The sequence below is a fragment of the Budorcas taxicolor genome, chromosome 6 (genome assembly GCF_023091745.1).
Source record: "Budorcas taxicolor isolate Tak-1 chromosome 6, Takin1.1, whole genome shotgun sequence".
Classification (NCBI taxonomy): domain Eukaryota; kingdom Metazoa; phylum Chordata; class Mammalia; order Artiodactyla; family Bovidae; genus Budorcas; species Budorcas taxicolor.
The window spans coordinates 92,973,707-92,986,595 of record NC_068915.1 but is presented as its reverse complement, the minus strand read 5'-3'; the positions used below and the strand labels follow the sequence as shown (position 1 = coordinate 92,986,595).

The window sequence follows — 12,889 nt, the reverse complement described above, 5'->3', positions numbered from 1 at the left end:
ACTGGAAGAATAAAAAACTACAAAATACCATGGATACAAAATTTATTTGCATTTGACTTTCTCCTGCACATCTGTATGAAAGAGTCATGTTTTGAAAATTTGATCCATTTATTTGTTTGTTTTACTTTAAAAAAACACTTTTATAGAAGTCGAACTCTGGCTATGTAAAGTCCTTTTTTTTAAGGACTTTAAAAATAAGTAAACTAGCTTATTTTTAATTAAAGGATAATTGCTTTACAGTGTTGTGTTGGTTTCTACCAAATATCAACATGAATCAGCCAGAGGTCTACCCATGTCCCCTCCCACTCAAACATCCCTCCCACTTTCCCTCCCCCAATCCCAGGCCTCTAGACTGTCACAGAGCCCCAGCTTGAGTTCCCTGAGTCATACAGCAAATTTCCATTGGCTATCTATTTTATATATGGTAATATATGTTTCCATGTTACTCTCTCCATACATCCCACCCTCTTCTCAGATCAGTTTTAAATGAAGAACAAGTTCCCACTATTTTAAACCTCCCCAGAAAAAACTCCTTTGGTAATTTGAACCATTAAGAATTAAATCATGTACATCTGGATAATCAGGTTCAAAGAAACATCTATATGTCTTTAAAAAGTAGTCTGTACTTATATATTGACAAACAACAGCAATCCTATCTTCTTACTGAATTTTCCAGATGTTTAGCTAGACATTTTTGGAACACCTGCAACTGGAGTTTGGCAGCTTCTTTGTGTGCATCCTGAAGGCTCAGTTTCATTATGTAACAATTAGCTTAAATGACTGGTAATTAGGCCTATCTGTAGCTGTTAAGGGGAAAAGAAATGTCTCAGGGGTGGTCTCCAAAACTATAAGGAAAATAAAACAGCTTTTGCTTCTCGTTTTCAGTACTTGCAAGGCCTGCCTGCCATCATCTCAGAAGAGACTCCAGGTTCCCAAATAGTGAAGTCAACAGTCTGTGAAGGGTCCTTTCTGAGGCTGTTTTCCTTACCTGGCTGCAAAACAGAGGCGGACACTGAGCAGCAAAGCACTGGGCGACCCCATTTCTACACACACACTTGGCACACCGACTCAATGGCCAGTCCTCCCCGTCTTGAAACACACGGCCTTCGTAGGAACAGGATTCTGGAAGGTTAGAGCAATAAGGGTTACTGAGGGTGTTGCACAACCTAGATAGCATATTAAAAAGCAGAGACATTACTTTGCCAACAAAGGTCTGTCTAGTCAAATCTATGGTTTTTCCAGGAGTCATATATGGATGTGAGAGATAAACTATAAAGAAAGCTGAGTGCTGAAGAATTGATGCTTTTGAACTGTGGTGATGGAGAAGACTCTTGAGAGTATCTTGAACTGCAAGGAGATCCAACCAGTCCATCCTAAAGGAAATCAATACTGAGTGTTCTTTGGAAGGACTGATGCTGAAGCTGAAACTCCAATACTTTGGCCACCTGATGTGAAGAGCTGACTCATTTGAAAAGACCCTGATGCTGGGAAAGATTGACGACAGGAGGAGAAGGCGACGACAGAGGATGAGATGGTTGGATGGCATTACAACGCAATGGACATGAGTTTGGGTGAACTCCGGGAGTTGGTGATGGACAGGGAGGCCTGGTGTGCTGCAGTCCGTGGGATCACAAAGAGTCAGACAGGACTGAGGGACTGAACTGAACTGCGCCACGATCTCAGGGCCGGCTGCATCTACACCACTGCAGTCACATACAGTCTTGTGCTTTGGGGCACGGTGCAAACTAGGGGACCCTGGGCTTGGGGTATAGCTCTGGAGCCACTGTATGGAGTTCTTAACTTTCTCTCTGAGTTTCCTAAGTGAAGTCTGGTGGGACAGGTAGCACTGCAAGGGGTTTGGAGCCTCAGTTCATGAATGGTCCTACCTCCCCCTGCCTCCTTTCCTTCCTGGATTCTCAGGAGCCTGAGCCCAAATTTGTGCCCAGTGAAAGCTGCCACCCTCTACCTGTATTGGGGACCTGGGTACAGGTGCCTCAGGAGTGCACGCACCCTAAGCACCAAGTAGCAGGAGGGGTCTAGGGTGCCTGAGGAGGACTCACCCGACCAGCAAATATCCCCATACCTAAGGGTGGGTGACATTAACAGCAAATTAAAAACATGACAGGCTGAGAAAGATCATGGAAGAAAAACCAAAGCTTCCCCACCCTGCTTTTTGAACAAGTGAAGTGAAGTCATTCAGTCATGTCTGACTCTTTGTGACCCCAAGGACTGTAGCCTACCAGGTTCCTCCATCCATGAGATTTTCCAGGCAAGAGTACTGGAGTGGGTTGCCATTTCCTTCTCTAGGGAATCTTCCTGACCCAGGGATTGAACCAGGGTCTCCTGCATTGTAGGCAGGCGCTTCACCATCTGAGCCACTGGGGAAGTCCTTTTTGAACAAAGGGCCCTGCATTTTTATTATGCACCCAGGAAATTATGGGGTTGGTGCTGGCTGATCCTCCAATCTCTCCAGGCAAAATGTTTCCAATAGATTTTTCTCATGGAGAGTCAATCAGAAATTCTCCTAAATGTAAGAAAGGAGCCCGCAAACCCAGACAGCCCACCCTCCACCCAATCCCTAAACACTGTGGTTGGAATATTTTTCCTTGCAGGCTTATCAGCCCCAAGTTGGCTGGCTGTCTTTTTCTGGTGGGTGACAACTGAAATGCAGGAGGAATGCATTCTACTTTCCTCATTCCCTTACCATACTTTGCAATCCCCAGAATGGTTCTCCAGGGTAAATGGTGGCCCAGAATGGAATAACTAGGAATCAGAAAGAAGCCAGAAGTCTTTTTAAAGAGAAAAGGCAAGATTACAATGTAGCTTCCAGGTACTACTTAAAAAGAGTAATTTGAGCTATTATACACCAGGAGAGAATATAATACAGCAATGACAATAATTTGTATTTGTCATGAAGTATATGCTACTTAATTATAAAAATGGAAAGGGATATATAACTCTAAAATGTAATAAAACGGTACTTGGTCCAAGCGTGAATTCTAAGTAGAAGGCTGGAAGCACACGCCTGGCTTGCTGGGCTGTGCCTCGGTTCACAGGCAGGCATAATCTCTCCATCAAAGACACCATAAAGACAAATGAAATACTGCTTCCGGCTCAGTGTGTTTTGGAGAAAAACATGAAATCTTAAAGACCAGCCATCAGACTTAGTGTTGTGATACTACTGATACCCAGAAAAGTGATATTTGTTCTTCTGTCCACCAAAAGCCGTAGGAACTACCTGGACCTTATGGAATCATATCAAAGGATCTGGTCCTTCCTCCTTTCCTTCTCAAGAGCTGTGAACACAACAGGTTGCATCTGGCCAAGACAAAATAATAAATCAGAGAGCCTCAGCACCCTGAGTTTGGAATGGAGCTTAAGGATTTGTTCCAGCCTCATGGTTTACAACATCACTTCCTGCCAAGGGCAAGGCTATGACTTGGTTCCAATAAGGAATGGGGTCAGGGATCTTTGAGCCACACACGAGGCAAGAAAGAGAAGGTGTCACCAGGTAAACCTCACAGGCAAAGAGGATCTCTCTCTACAAGCTCATACTCACTCCCAGAGCCCACGCAGACTGGGCAGCAGCTTCCTTCAGGGATGAATTCCAGCTCCTGGTATCCACACATCAGTGGTGGGCACGGTTGGGGGGCACATCGGACTTCCCCGTGAATGCAAGAGCACATGCTGCAAGAGGAGGAGGCCCATGCTGTCCCGTGCTGGGTGAAAAGAAAAAGAAGGTTACTGTGAGAACATAGACTTGCATTTGAAACAAGCCTTCTCTTAAAGAAGTGAATGACGGAGCTCCGATAAGACAGAAGAAAGATCTAGGCTTATAAGGTTGAAATCAGGGTTTGCAATATTCCAAGGCAGAGACCAATTTAGCAATTGATTTTTATTTTCCTTTTTAAAAATTTTATTTATTTTAAATGAAGGATAATTAATTTACAATATTGTGATGGGTTCTGCCATACATCAACATGAATCGGCCACAGGCATACATGTGGCCCTCTCCTTCCATCCACCGTCCTCCCCACCCCAGCCCTCCAGGTTGTCAGACAACAGGCTTTGGGTTCCCCGTGCCATACACCAAACGCCCATTGGCCATCTGTTTTACATATGCTAATGTATATGTTCTCCATGTTATTTTCTCACATCACCCCACCCTTTCCTTCTCCCACTGTGTCCAAAAGTCTGTCCTTTACATCTGTGTCTCCTTTGCTGTCCTGCACGTAGGATTGACAGTACCATCATTCCATACATATGTGTTAATGTACAATATTTATCTTTCTCTAACTTCCTTCACTCTGTATAATAGGCTCTAGGTTCATCCACCGCATTAGAACCGACTCAAATGCGTTCCTTTCCACAGCTGAGTAATATTTATCCTGAAGATTTTATGTTTGACAATTCCAAAAAAGCACAACAATGAAAGAAAAATCACCCCAATCCCATTATTTAAAAAACTTCTGCGAGGACCAAAGTAAAATGTGCACACATGCACCCATACCTACTGAATTCTTTACACTAGCTACATTATCTTCAGCGGCTCTCACTCCAATTGTTTCTTTTTTTGCCTTTTACCCTGATAAGTGTCCACACTCCCATCTTCTCTATCCCTGACGCCAGTCTTCTCTCTCTCTCCTATCCCAGAGATCTTATGGTTCCAGGGAAGGTGGAATAGCCAGCAGGAGGCACTGTCCAACCAGTTCTCCCACAAACTGTAGAGCCAACTCACTCCTGGTGTGGGCGCCCATCTACACACACCAAATGTCCCTGGTCCACTTTAGGCTAGGACACCACATTCCCAAAGCTGGCACTGTACTGACGATCTAACATATCCATGCTTTGATACATAACATTTACTAACTACCAAAAGCATCTAAGGGCTTCTCTGGTGGCACAGATGGTGAAAAATCTGCCTGCAATGCAGAAAACGTGGGTTCGATCCCTGGGATGAAGATCCCATGGAGAAGAGAATGGCTACCCACACCAGTACTCTTGCTGGAAATCCCACAGACAGAAGAGCCTGGCAAGCTACGGTCCCTGAGGGTGAGAAGAGTCGGACACAACTGAGCAATTAACACTTTTCAAAAGTATCTAAATAAGCCAAGCTCAGAGGGCAGTGGAGAATCTTGAATGTAAAAAGCTACAAATATGTCAATTGTTTGGGGAAGTAGCTGTCAAAATATATTATGTTCTCAATGGCAGAGTGGAATGACGGTGGCCTTTTAAAAGATGTATGCGAAAAAGTGAGCTTAATCAATAAAGTTTCCTCCTGTAACATTTTCTTAGATAGTGCCTTCCTCTGCCTGTATTAAATGTAATATATGATGAAACCTGATTCCGCACAAATCATATATAGGCTTCTATTAAGAACATCCCACGTTCTAGGTGCTTAGTCACCTAACTATAATCTGGGGATTTCAACTGTGTCACTGAGAAGCATGGAAAATAAACATCCTCTTGCTACTCCTCAGGCCAGCATCCAGAATAATTATTCACCCTCTCTCAAACACAAAAGAACTCTGTCTTACCTAAACAAGTCACTATGCCTTTATTGTGCAAATTGCTGCCAGGTTGCAAGCCTGCCAAGTTTGACATTTGGGAATTACTAATAACCTGTGTTATTACTGTAACAATAATAGTAATAGGTTGTCACAGCCATCTAAATTTTTGGGAACCAAGTCCTTGCCTTACTATCATAAAGATTACTTTCCCAGGACCTACTGGGAGTACCAGAGGACAGGAATGTAAGGAATGTACTGAGTTGGATGAACCAAAGGTTTCCATGGAAGTATATGTGTTCTCGGATCACAACTCAGTTCTCCCTGCCTTGGGGACTATGAGTGTGTCACCTAATCTTTCTAAATTGCAGTTTCCTGGTAGAGAAACCTGAAATGGTATGAAGATAACCTACTCACTTGGCTACTGTAAAGGTTGCATGAGGTAGTTGTTAAAGAGGCAGCAAGGGAAGTGGCACGTAGGAGATGCTTAACCCTTTCCCCATGAGTCCACGGCTTTCCTACTCCTTTGCACACCTATGTGCTGCCTGTGATCATGGCAACAGACCTGGATGCCAAGGCCAACTCCTCTCCCATCAATTTTTACTTCTCCTATAATTAAATATAAAACTTCAAATTTAGTACAGCATATAAATAAATGGGCAAGTCCACAACTGGCTAATAAACTGTTAGCTAATAAAACATAGCAGGCAATTGACCTTTATGCTTTAAAAGGCCCAAGCATAAAAGCAAAGGAAGAAATGGTAGGAGAAAAACTGATACATTCTGATGAGTTAAACTGTTAAAAGGCAACTATATTGAATACATTGTAGAAAAATTTAAAAGGTAAATGACAAACATTTTTTAATGCAGATTATATTAATTAGAATTATACTCATATATAAAACCATTTACAAGCAATAAGAGATTGGAGGTGAGATCAAAATGATAGAGTAGGCAGATTCTAAGTTCACTTCCTCCCGTGGACACATCAAAACTGCAACTACATATAGAACAACTCTCTTTAAGAAAAACCTGCAGGCTAGCAGAACAGCTCTTCTACAATTAAGGATATAAATTAAAAAACCTCATCAAGATGGGTAGGCGGGGACACATACCCCTGGAAGGGAACCCAAAAGCAGAATGGAATATCACAAACTTGGAGGACCTCCCTAAGGAGTGAGGAATTCAAGCTCTGCACTGGGTCCCATAGCCCTGGGACCTGCTCTGGAAAGATGAGGCCCCACAACTAGATGTGCAAACCTATGAGATGGGCATCTATGAAAGCCAGAGAACTATAGGAAACCAAGACTCCCTCTTGAAGGGCTTGGGCACAAACTTACTTTCTCTGAGTCCCAGCACAGAGGCAGCAGTTTGAAAAGTTGCCATTCTAGTCAGCCTGCTAAGGCAGCCCCAGCCCACCCTCGAGCCTGGGCCCACTCCAACTCTAACCATCCCACCAATATGGCAACCCCAACCCAGCCCAGGAGAGCCATGGCTGGTGTCCACTTCAGCTCCAGGCATCTTGCCAGGGATGCCTCAGCCCAGCCTCAGTTCAGTTCAGTTCAGTTGCTCAGTTGTGTCCGACTCTTTGCGACCCCATGAATTGCAGCACGCCAGGACTCCCCGTCCATCACCAACTCCCGGAGTTCACTCAGACTCATGTCCATCGAGTCAGTGATGCCATCCAGCCATCTCATCCTCTGTCGTCCCCTTCTCCTCCTGCCCCCAATCCCTCCCAGCATAAGTCTTTTCCAATGAGTCAACTCTTCACATGAGGTGGCCAAAGTACTGGAGTTTCAGCTTCAGCATCATTCCCTCCAAAGAAATCCCAGGGCTGATCTCCTTCAGAATGGACTGGTTGGATCTCCTTGCAGTCCAAGGGACTCTCAAGAGTCTTCTCCAACACCACAGTTCAAAAGCATCAATTCTTCGGCGCTCAGCCTTCTTCACAGTCCAGCTCTCACATCCATACATGACCTCAGGAAAAACCTTGACTAGACGGGCCTTAGCTGGCAAAGTAATGCCTCTGCTTTTGAATATGCTGTCTAGGTTGGTCATAACTTTCCTGCCAAGGAGTAAGCATCTTTTAATTTCATTGCTGCAGCCACCATCTGCAGTGATTTTGGAGCCCAAAACAATAAAGTCTGACACTGTTTCCACTGTTGCCCCATCTATTTCCCATGGAGTGATGGGACCAGATGCCATGATCTTCGTTTTCTGAATGTTCAGCTTTAAGCCAACTTTTTCACTCTCCACTTTCACTTTCATCAAGAGGCTTTGTAGTTCCTCTTCACTTTCTGCCATGAGTGGTGTCATCTGCATATCTGAGGTTATGGATATTTCTCCCTAAAACCCACCCCACCCCTTCTGTTCCACCTCTAACTGGCCTGCCAAGGAGAGCCATGAAACCTACCCAGCACATGAAACCTACCTTGGAAACACTTCTACACGAGACCACAGCTCCAAGAGCAGGAGAGATAACAGTTTCACTGAATTCACAGGAACAGACACAGAAAATCGAATGAAATGAGCACATAAAGCAATCTGTTCCAAAGGAAAGAACGAGATAAAACTCCAGGGTAAAAAAACTCTAATGAAATAAATGTAAGTAAATTACTTGATAAAGAATGCAAAAATTTGACTTCTCTATTATAAGCATCATAAAGATGCTTATAGAAATTAGGAGAAGAATAGCAGAAAACAGTGAAAACTTCAACAAAGAGTTAGAAAATATAAAAAGGAAACAATCAGAACTGAAGAATACCATGTCTAAAATGAAAAATACACTAGAGGGTATCAAGAGCACTAGATGATATGGAAGAATACATAAGCAACCTGAAAGACTAATAGAAATCACGCAATCACTACAGCAAAAAAAAAAAAAAAAGAATTTTTTAAGATGAGGATAATTTAAGACAGTATCAAGCATACCAACATTTGTATTATCAGGGTCTCAGAAGGAGGAGAGAGAAATAAAGGGGCAGATAACTTACCTGAAGAAACAATGGCTGTAAATTTCCCTAACATGGGGAAGGAAATAGCCTCAAACAAGATAAATCCAAAGAGATCCATGCAAAGACATATCATAATTAATGCGGCAAAAGATAGAGAATTTTAAAGGCAGCAAGAGGCATACAATGCATAATACTCAAGAGAAATCCCATAAGGCTATCAATTTATTTTTCAACAGAAACTTGGCAGGACATAAAGGAGTGGTGTGATTTATTTAAAGTACTGAAAGGAAAAAACTCATAACCAAAAATACTGGATACCAAGGCTATCATTCAGGATTGAAGGCAAGATAAAGAGTTTCCCAGACAAGCAAAAATTAAGGGTCCATCACCTCTAAACTGGCCCTACGAAAAGTGCTAAAGGCTCTTCTTTAGAAGTAAAGATTATAACTAGAAACAAGAAAATATATGAACAAAAAAAGTCTCATTGGTAAAGGGATATACATAGTTAAGCCAAAAGATCAACTACTTGAAAAGCAAGTAAAATTTAAAAAACAAAAATTGGAAAATCAACCATAACTACAATTTGTAGTTAAAGGATAGAGTAATAAATGTAAAATATGACATTAAAAGCATAAAACATGTTGCAGGGGAAGTAAAAATCTCGTGTTTTTAGAATGTGTTCAAACTTAAGTGACTATCAGCTTAAAACCAACATATTTGTAAACCATACAGCTGATATGGGGTTAATATCCAAAACATATACATGTACAGAACATATACAACTCAATATTTAAAAATCCAATGAAAAAAATGGGCAGAGGACCTGAATATTCATTTTTCTAAAGAATGATGCAAAGATAGCCAACAGGATGGTGAAAAGATGCAGGGCACCACTAGTCATGAGGGAAATGCAGATCAAAACCACAATGAGATACTACCTCACACCTGACAGAATGACTGTTATCAAAAAGACAAGAAGTAACAAGTGTGGCAAGGGTATAAAGAAAAGGGAACCTACATGTAATGTTGGTAGGAATGTAGTTGATATAGTTATTATGGAAAACAGTATGGAGATTTAACTTTTGAGGGAAAATTACAAATAAAACTACCATATGATTCAATAATTCCACTTTTGGTATTCATCTGAAGAAAACAAAAACACTCATACAAAAAGATATATGCGTGCTAAAGTTCATATCATTGGAACATTATTAATGACAAGATATGGAAGCAACCTAAGTGTCCATCAAGAGACGAATGGATAAAGAAGATGTCATACGCGCACACACACACGCACACACACACACAAATATTACTCAGCCATAAAAAATGAAATTTTGCCACTTGCAAAAACATGGATGGACCTAGAGGCTAATTATGCTTAGCGAAATAAGTTTGATAGAGAAAAACAAATACTGTATGATTTCACTTATATTAATATATGGAATCTAAAAAGAATAAACAAAACCAAACAGAAACGGACTCAGAGATACAGAGAACAAGCAGGTGGCCATCAGCGCAGAGGGAGTACGGGAGAATGGTGAAAGAGGCAAAGGGGATTAAGAAGTACAAACTTCCAGTTATTCTAATAAAATAAATAACTCATAGGGACATAATGTACAGCATAGGAATATAGTCAATAATACTGAAATTACTTTGCATGGTGACAAATGGTAACTAGACTCACAGTAGTGATCATTTCGTGATATATAAAAATATTGAATCACTTTGTTGTGCATGTGAAACTAATACTATATTGTAAGTACACTGGACTATATTTCTTAAAAAAAGAAATAAAACCCCAGTGAAAAAAATAGCAACAAGCTTATAGAATATTCAACTTAAATATAGAACTTTATTAACTACAAAGAAATATTAATAAAATTAAATGATATATTTCAATATCAGATATGAGAAGTGTTTAAAATTCACAGTAAAGCTCCAGTGGAGTGGGACTCTCCTACGCAGAGACTTGTCTCATGATAGCACCTGGAACAACTCTGCCAGGCGGCAACTACCCTAGGTAATCAGACTTGAAAAAAAGCTGTACTATTAGTAATATTCCCGCTGCGTTTATCTTTAGACAGAGACAACTTAAAATTGAATTTTAATGACTGTAGATGTCACAGCTTCAACACTGAAACTCTTCAGATGCTTTGACCTACTAATTTCACTTTTAAGAAGTTATCTGAAGAAAATGATCAATGACACACAAAAGAGTTTGAATACAAAGAATTCCATCTCATTGTTCATTACAGTGAAATTGAAAATATTTTAGTGAATATTGGAAGCTACTCAAAAGCCTAATAATGGGCACATAATAAAGAATAAATTACATTCTAATAATAATAATAAATAAATAAATAATAAACCACATTCTCCAAGAGTATGCTGGGGAATTATTTACTGCATGTTATATAAAAATTAAGCCATAAACTGTACACAGAGCATAATTACAATTATGTGAAACCATGCATATCTCTATCAATCTACCCATCCATATTCACTACCATTTCCCCTTCATCCCCCCCCCCCAAAAAAACTGAGGAAACAATAGTGGTTTTCATAGTTGGAGATAACTAGTGGATTTTTTTTCTGTTTGCATATTTTGTCCACATTTTCACCAATAAACTAACACTCACTTTGTCATCAGAGAGCAGAAGTACTGTTTAAAATATCTAATAAATCATTTATAAATCTTAAATAAGTAAAACTTGAAAGCATCTTATAAGGTAATTAGAAGTGAACATCTTTATCCTACTAAAAGTTAAGAGATTGCTTCTAAACATCCAGACATTAAAACAAGAGCTCGTTTTTGTTACTACTGAGAAACACTAGCTGTTATTTCCCAAACATTTGCAATCATATCACCTCTCAGACTGAGACCACAAAAATTAATTATAATAACAACCTGTCAATCACCAAAGTGTTTTCAACTGTAAGGCAAGAGGGCTATATTAGCTCATCTCTTTGGTACCTTCAAGCTCTCCAATGATGTGACTCTATTATCTATCTCAAGAGACATAAAATTTAAGCAACAGATTCTCCTTCACAATAAGCCTGAGAATTATGGGAATAACAAAGAACATTTGTCAGGGTGATTTTACTCTTGATGTCAAAGCCACAGAAGCCAGACAGTGATCCAAACTGAACAGAATGATGGAAAAGAATAACTCTCACCTCTCTGAGAAAAGTCACCTTCACTTTCATCTCCTACTCCTGTTCCTAAATCAGTGACACCTTTCTCACCAGAAGGAGACCAGAGATCAAGGAGTTTGATACATGCTGATAGACAGCTAGATCATAGGTAGATAGAGAAGTAGGCAAATAGATGGTAGATGGATAGATAGATAGAAAGATAGATGGATAGATAGATAGATGACAGATAGGGGACAGATATTAATAGATGATAGACAAACATATTTTTTAAATCTCACTGTGTTCTCTATAGTCACAAATGTTTTAATTTTCATGAGCACAGTTAACAGCAAAGAAAGCTCTGTAAAATCAAGAAATAATGTATATACAAAGCAATGCTCCCATAAGACCTGTGTTGTAGCTGTACCATCCCAAGATCATTAATAGCTTTCAGAAACATGAGACTTTGACACTGGGCAAAAGCACATTCCGCAGACAACATCTTAGACGTATTCTTTTGCACAGCCAAATAACAAGTCGGGTTGGCTGTTGACTTAAGTCCAAAGGAAAGATACGGTCATAAAGTATTTGCCTGGCTTACAGACAGAAGAAAAAAATAATTTTTCTTTATATAATTTGTTCTTGTTATGATGTTATAGATCCAGAATACTAAATATCTGGGGATGTTTGGTGCATATTGTAATTACATCCTCTACTTTGATGAAAACAAGGCTGCAGAATTCAATATTCATCCCTTCCCTCACACACATAAATTAGATCTCCTTTTAGCCTCACAGCCAGGCAAAGCAAGCAGACTTCTTCCACGCTCCTATGCTCAATCAGATGCGGGCACTGGGGCATTACCACCTGCCACTTTTCTTTTTCAGCGAGTCTCCAAGCACCATCTTCTCAGACAGGACATTATCTGGTGCTGAGATCAAATTAGTAAAGAGGAAAAGAAAGAGGTTAAGGTCCTTTCTCCTCCCTTTCACAAGCTAATTTGTGGGGAAAAGACCAGGGAAAAAGCATTCCAACACTCTAGGAAAACATATTTCAGGCTTGTCTCCCTAACTGGTTGGCAAGGCTGGGCAGAGATCCAAAAGCTAATTTGAAAGGATAGCTTTGGGAGGTCATGGATGAAATAGTCTCCCCAAATGCTGACTGTAATAAGCCCATGCAAAACTCTTAAATAACCTGGAGTCGGCCAAAAGGCTCAAGTGTTTTTCTCACTCCAAGGAAGATGCGGGGGCTTGTCTGGACTTGCTGGAACACCAGCCCACGATGCCAGAA

At 40.5% G+C, this 12,889-nt stretch overlaps 1 protein-coding gene across 1 annotated transcript in view; it reads right to left on the bottom strand.

The window, feature by feature from the left end:
• FRAS1 (Fraser extracellular matrix complex subunit 1) overlaps positions 1–12,889 on the bottom strand; it is a 508,994-nt gene that overhangs the window by 294,091 nt on the left and 202,014 nt on the right. Inside the window, exons 5-6 of the mRNA XM_052641724.1 lie at positions 3,560–3,719; positions 989–1,122 (exon numbers count right to left, since the gene is read on the bottom strand). Coding sequence (XP_052497684.1) covers positions 989–1,122; positions 3,560–3,719 — 294 coding nt within the window. The remainder of the gene's footprint in view (positions 1–988; positions 1,123–3,559; positions 3,720–12,889) is intronic.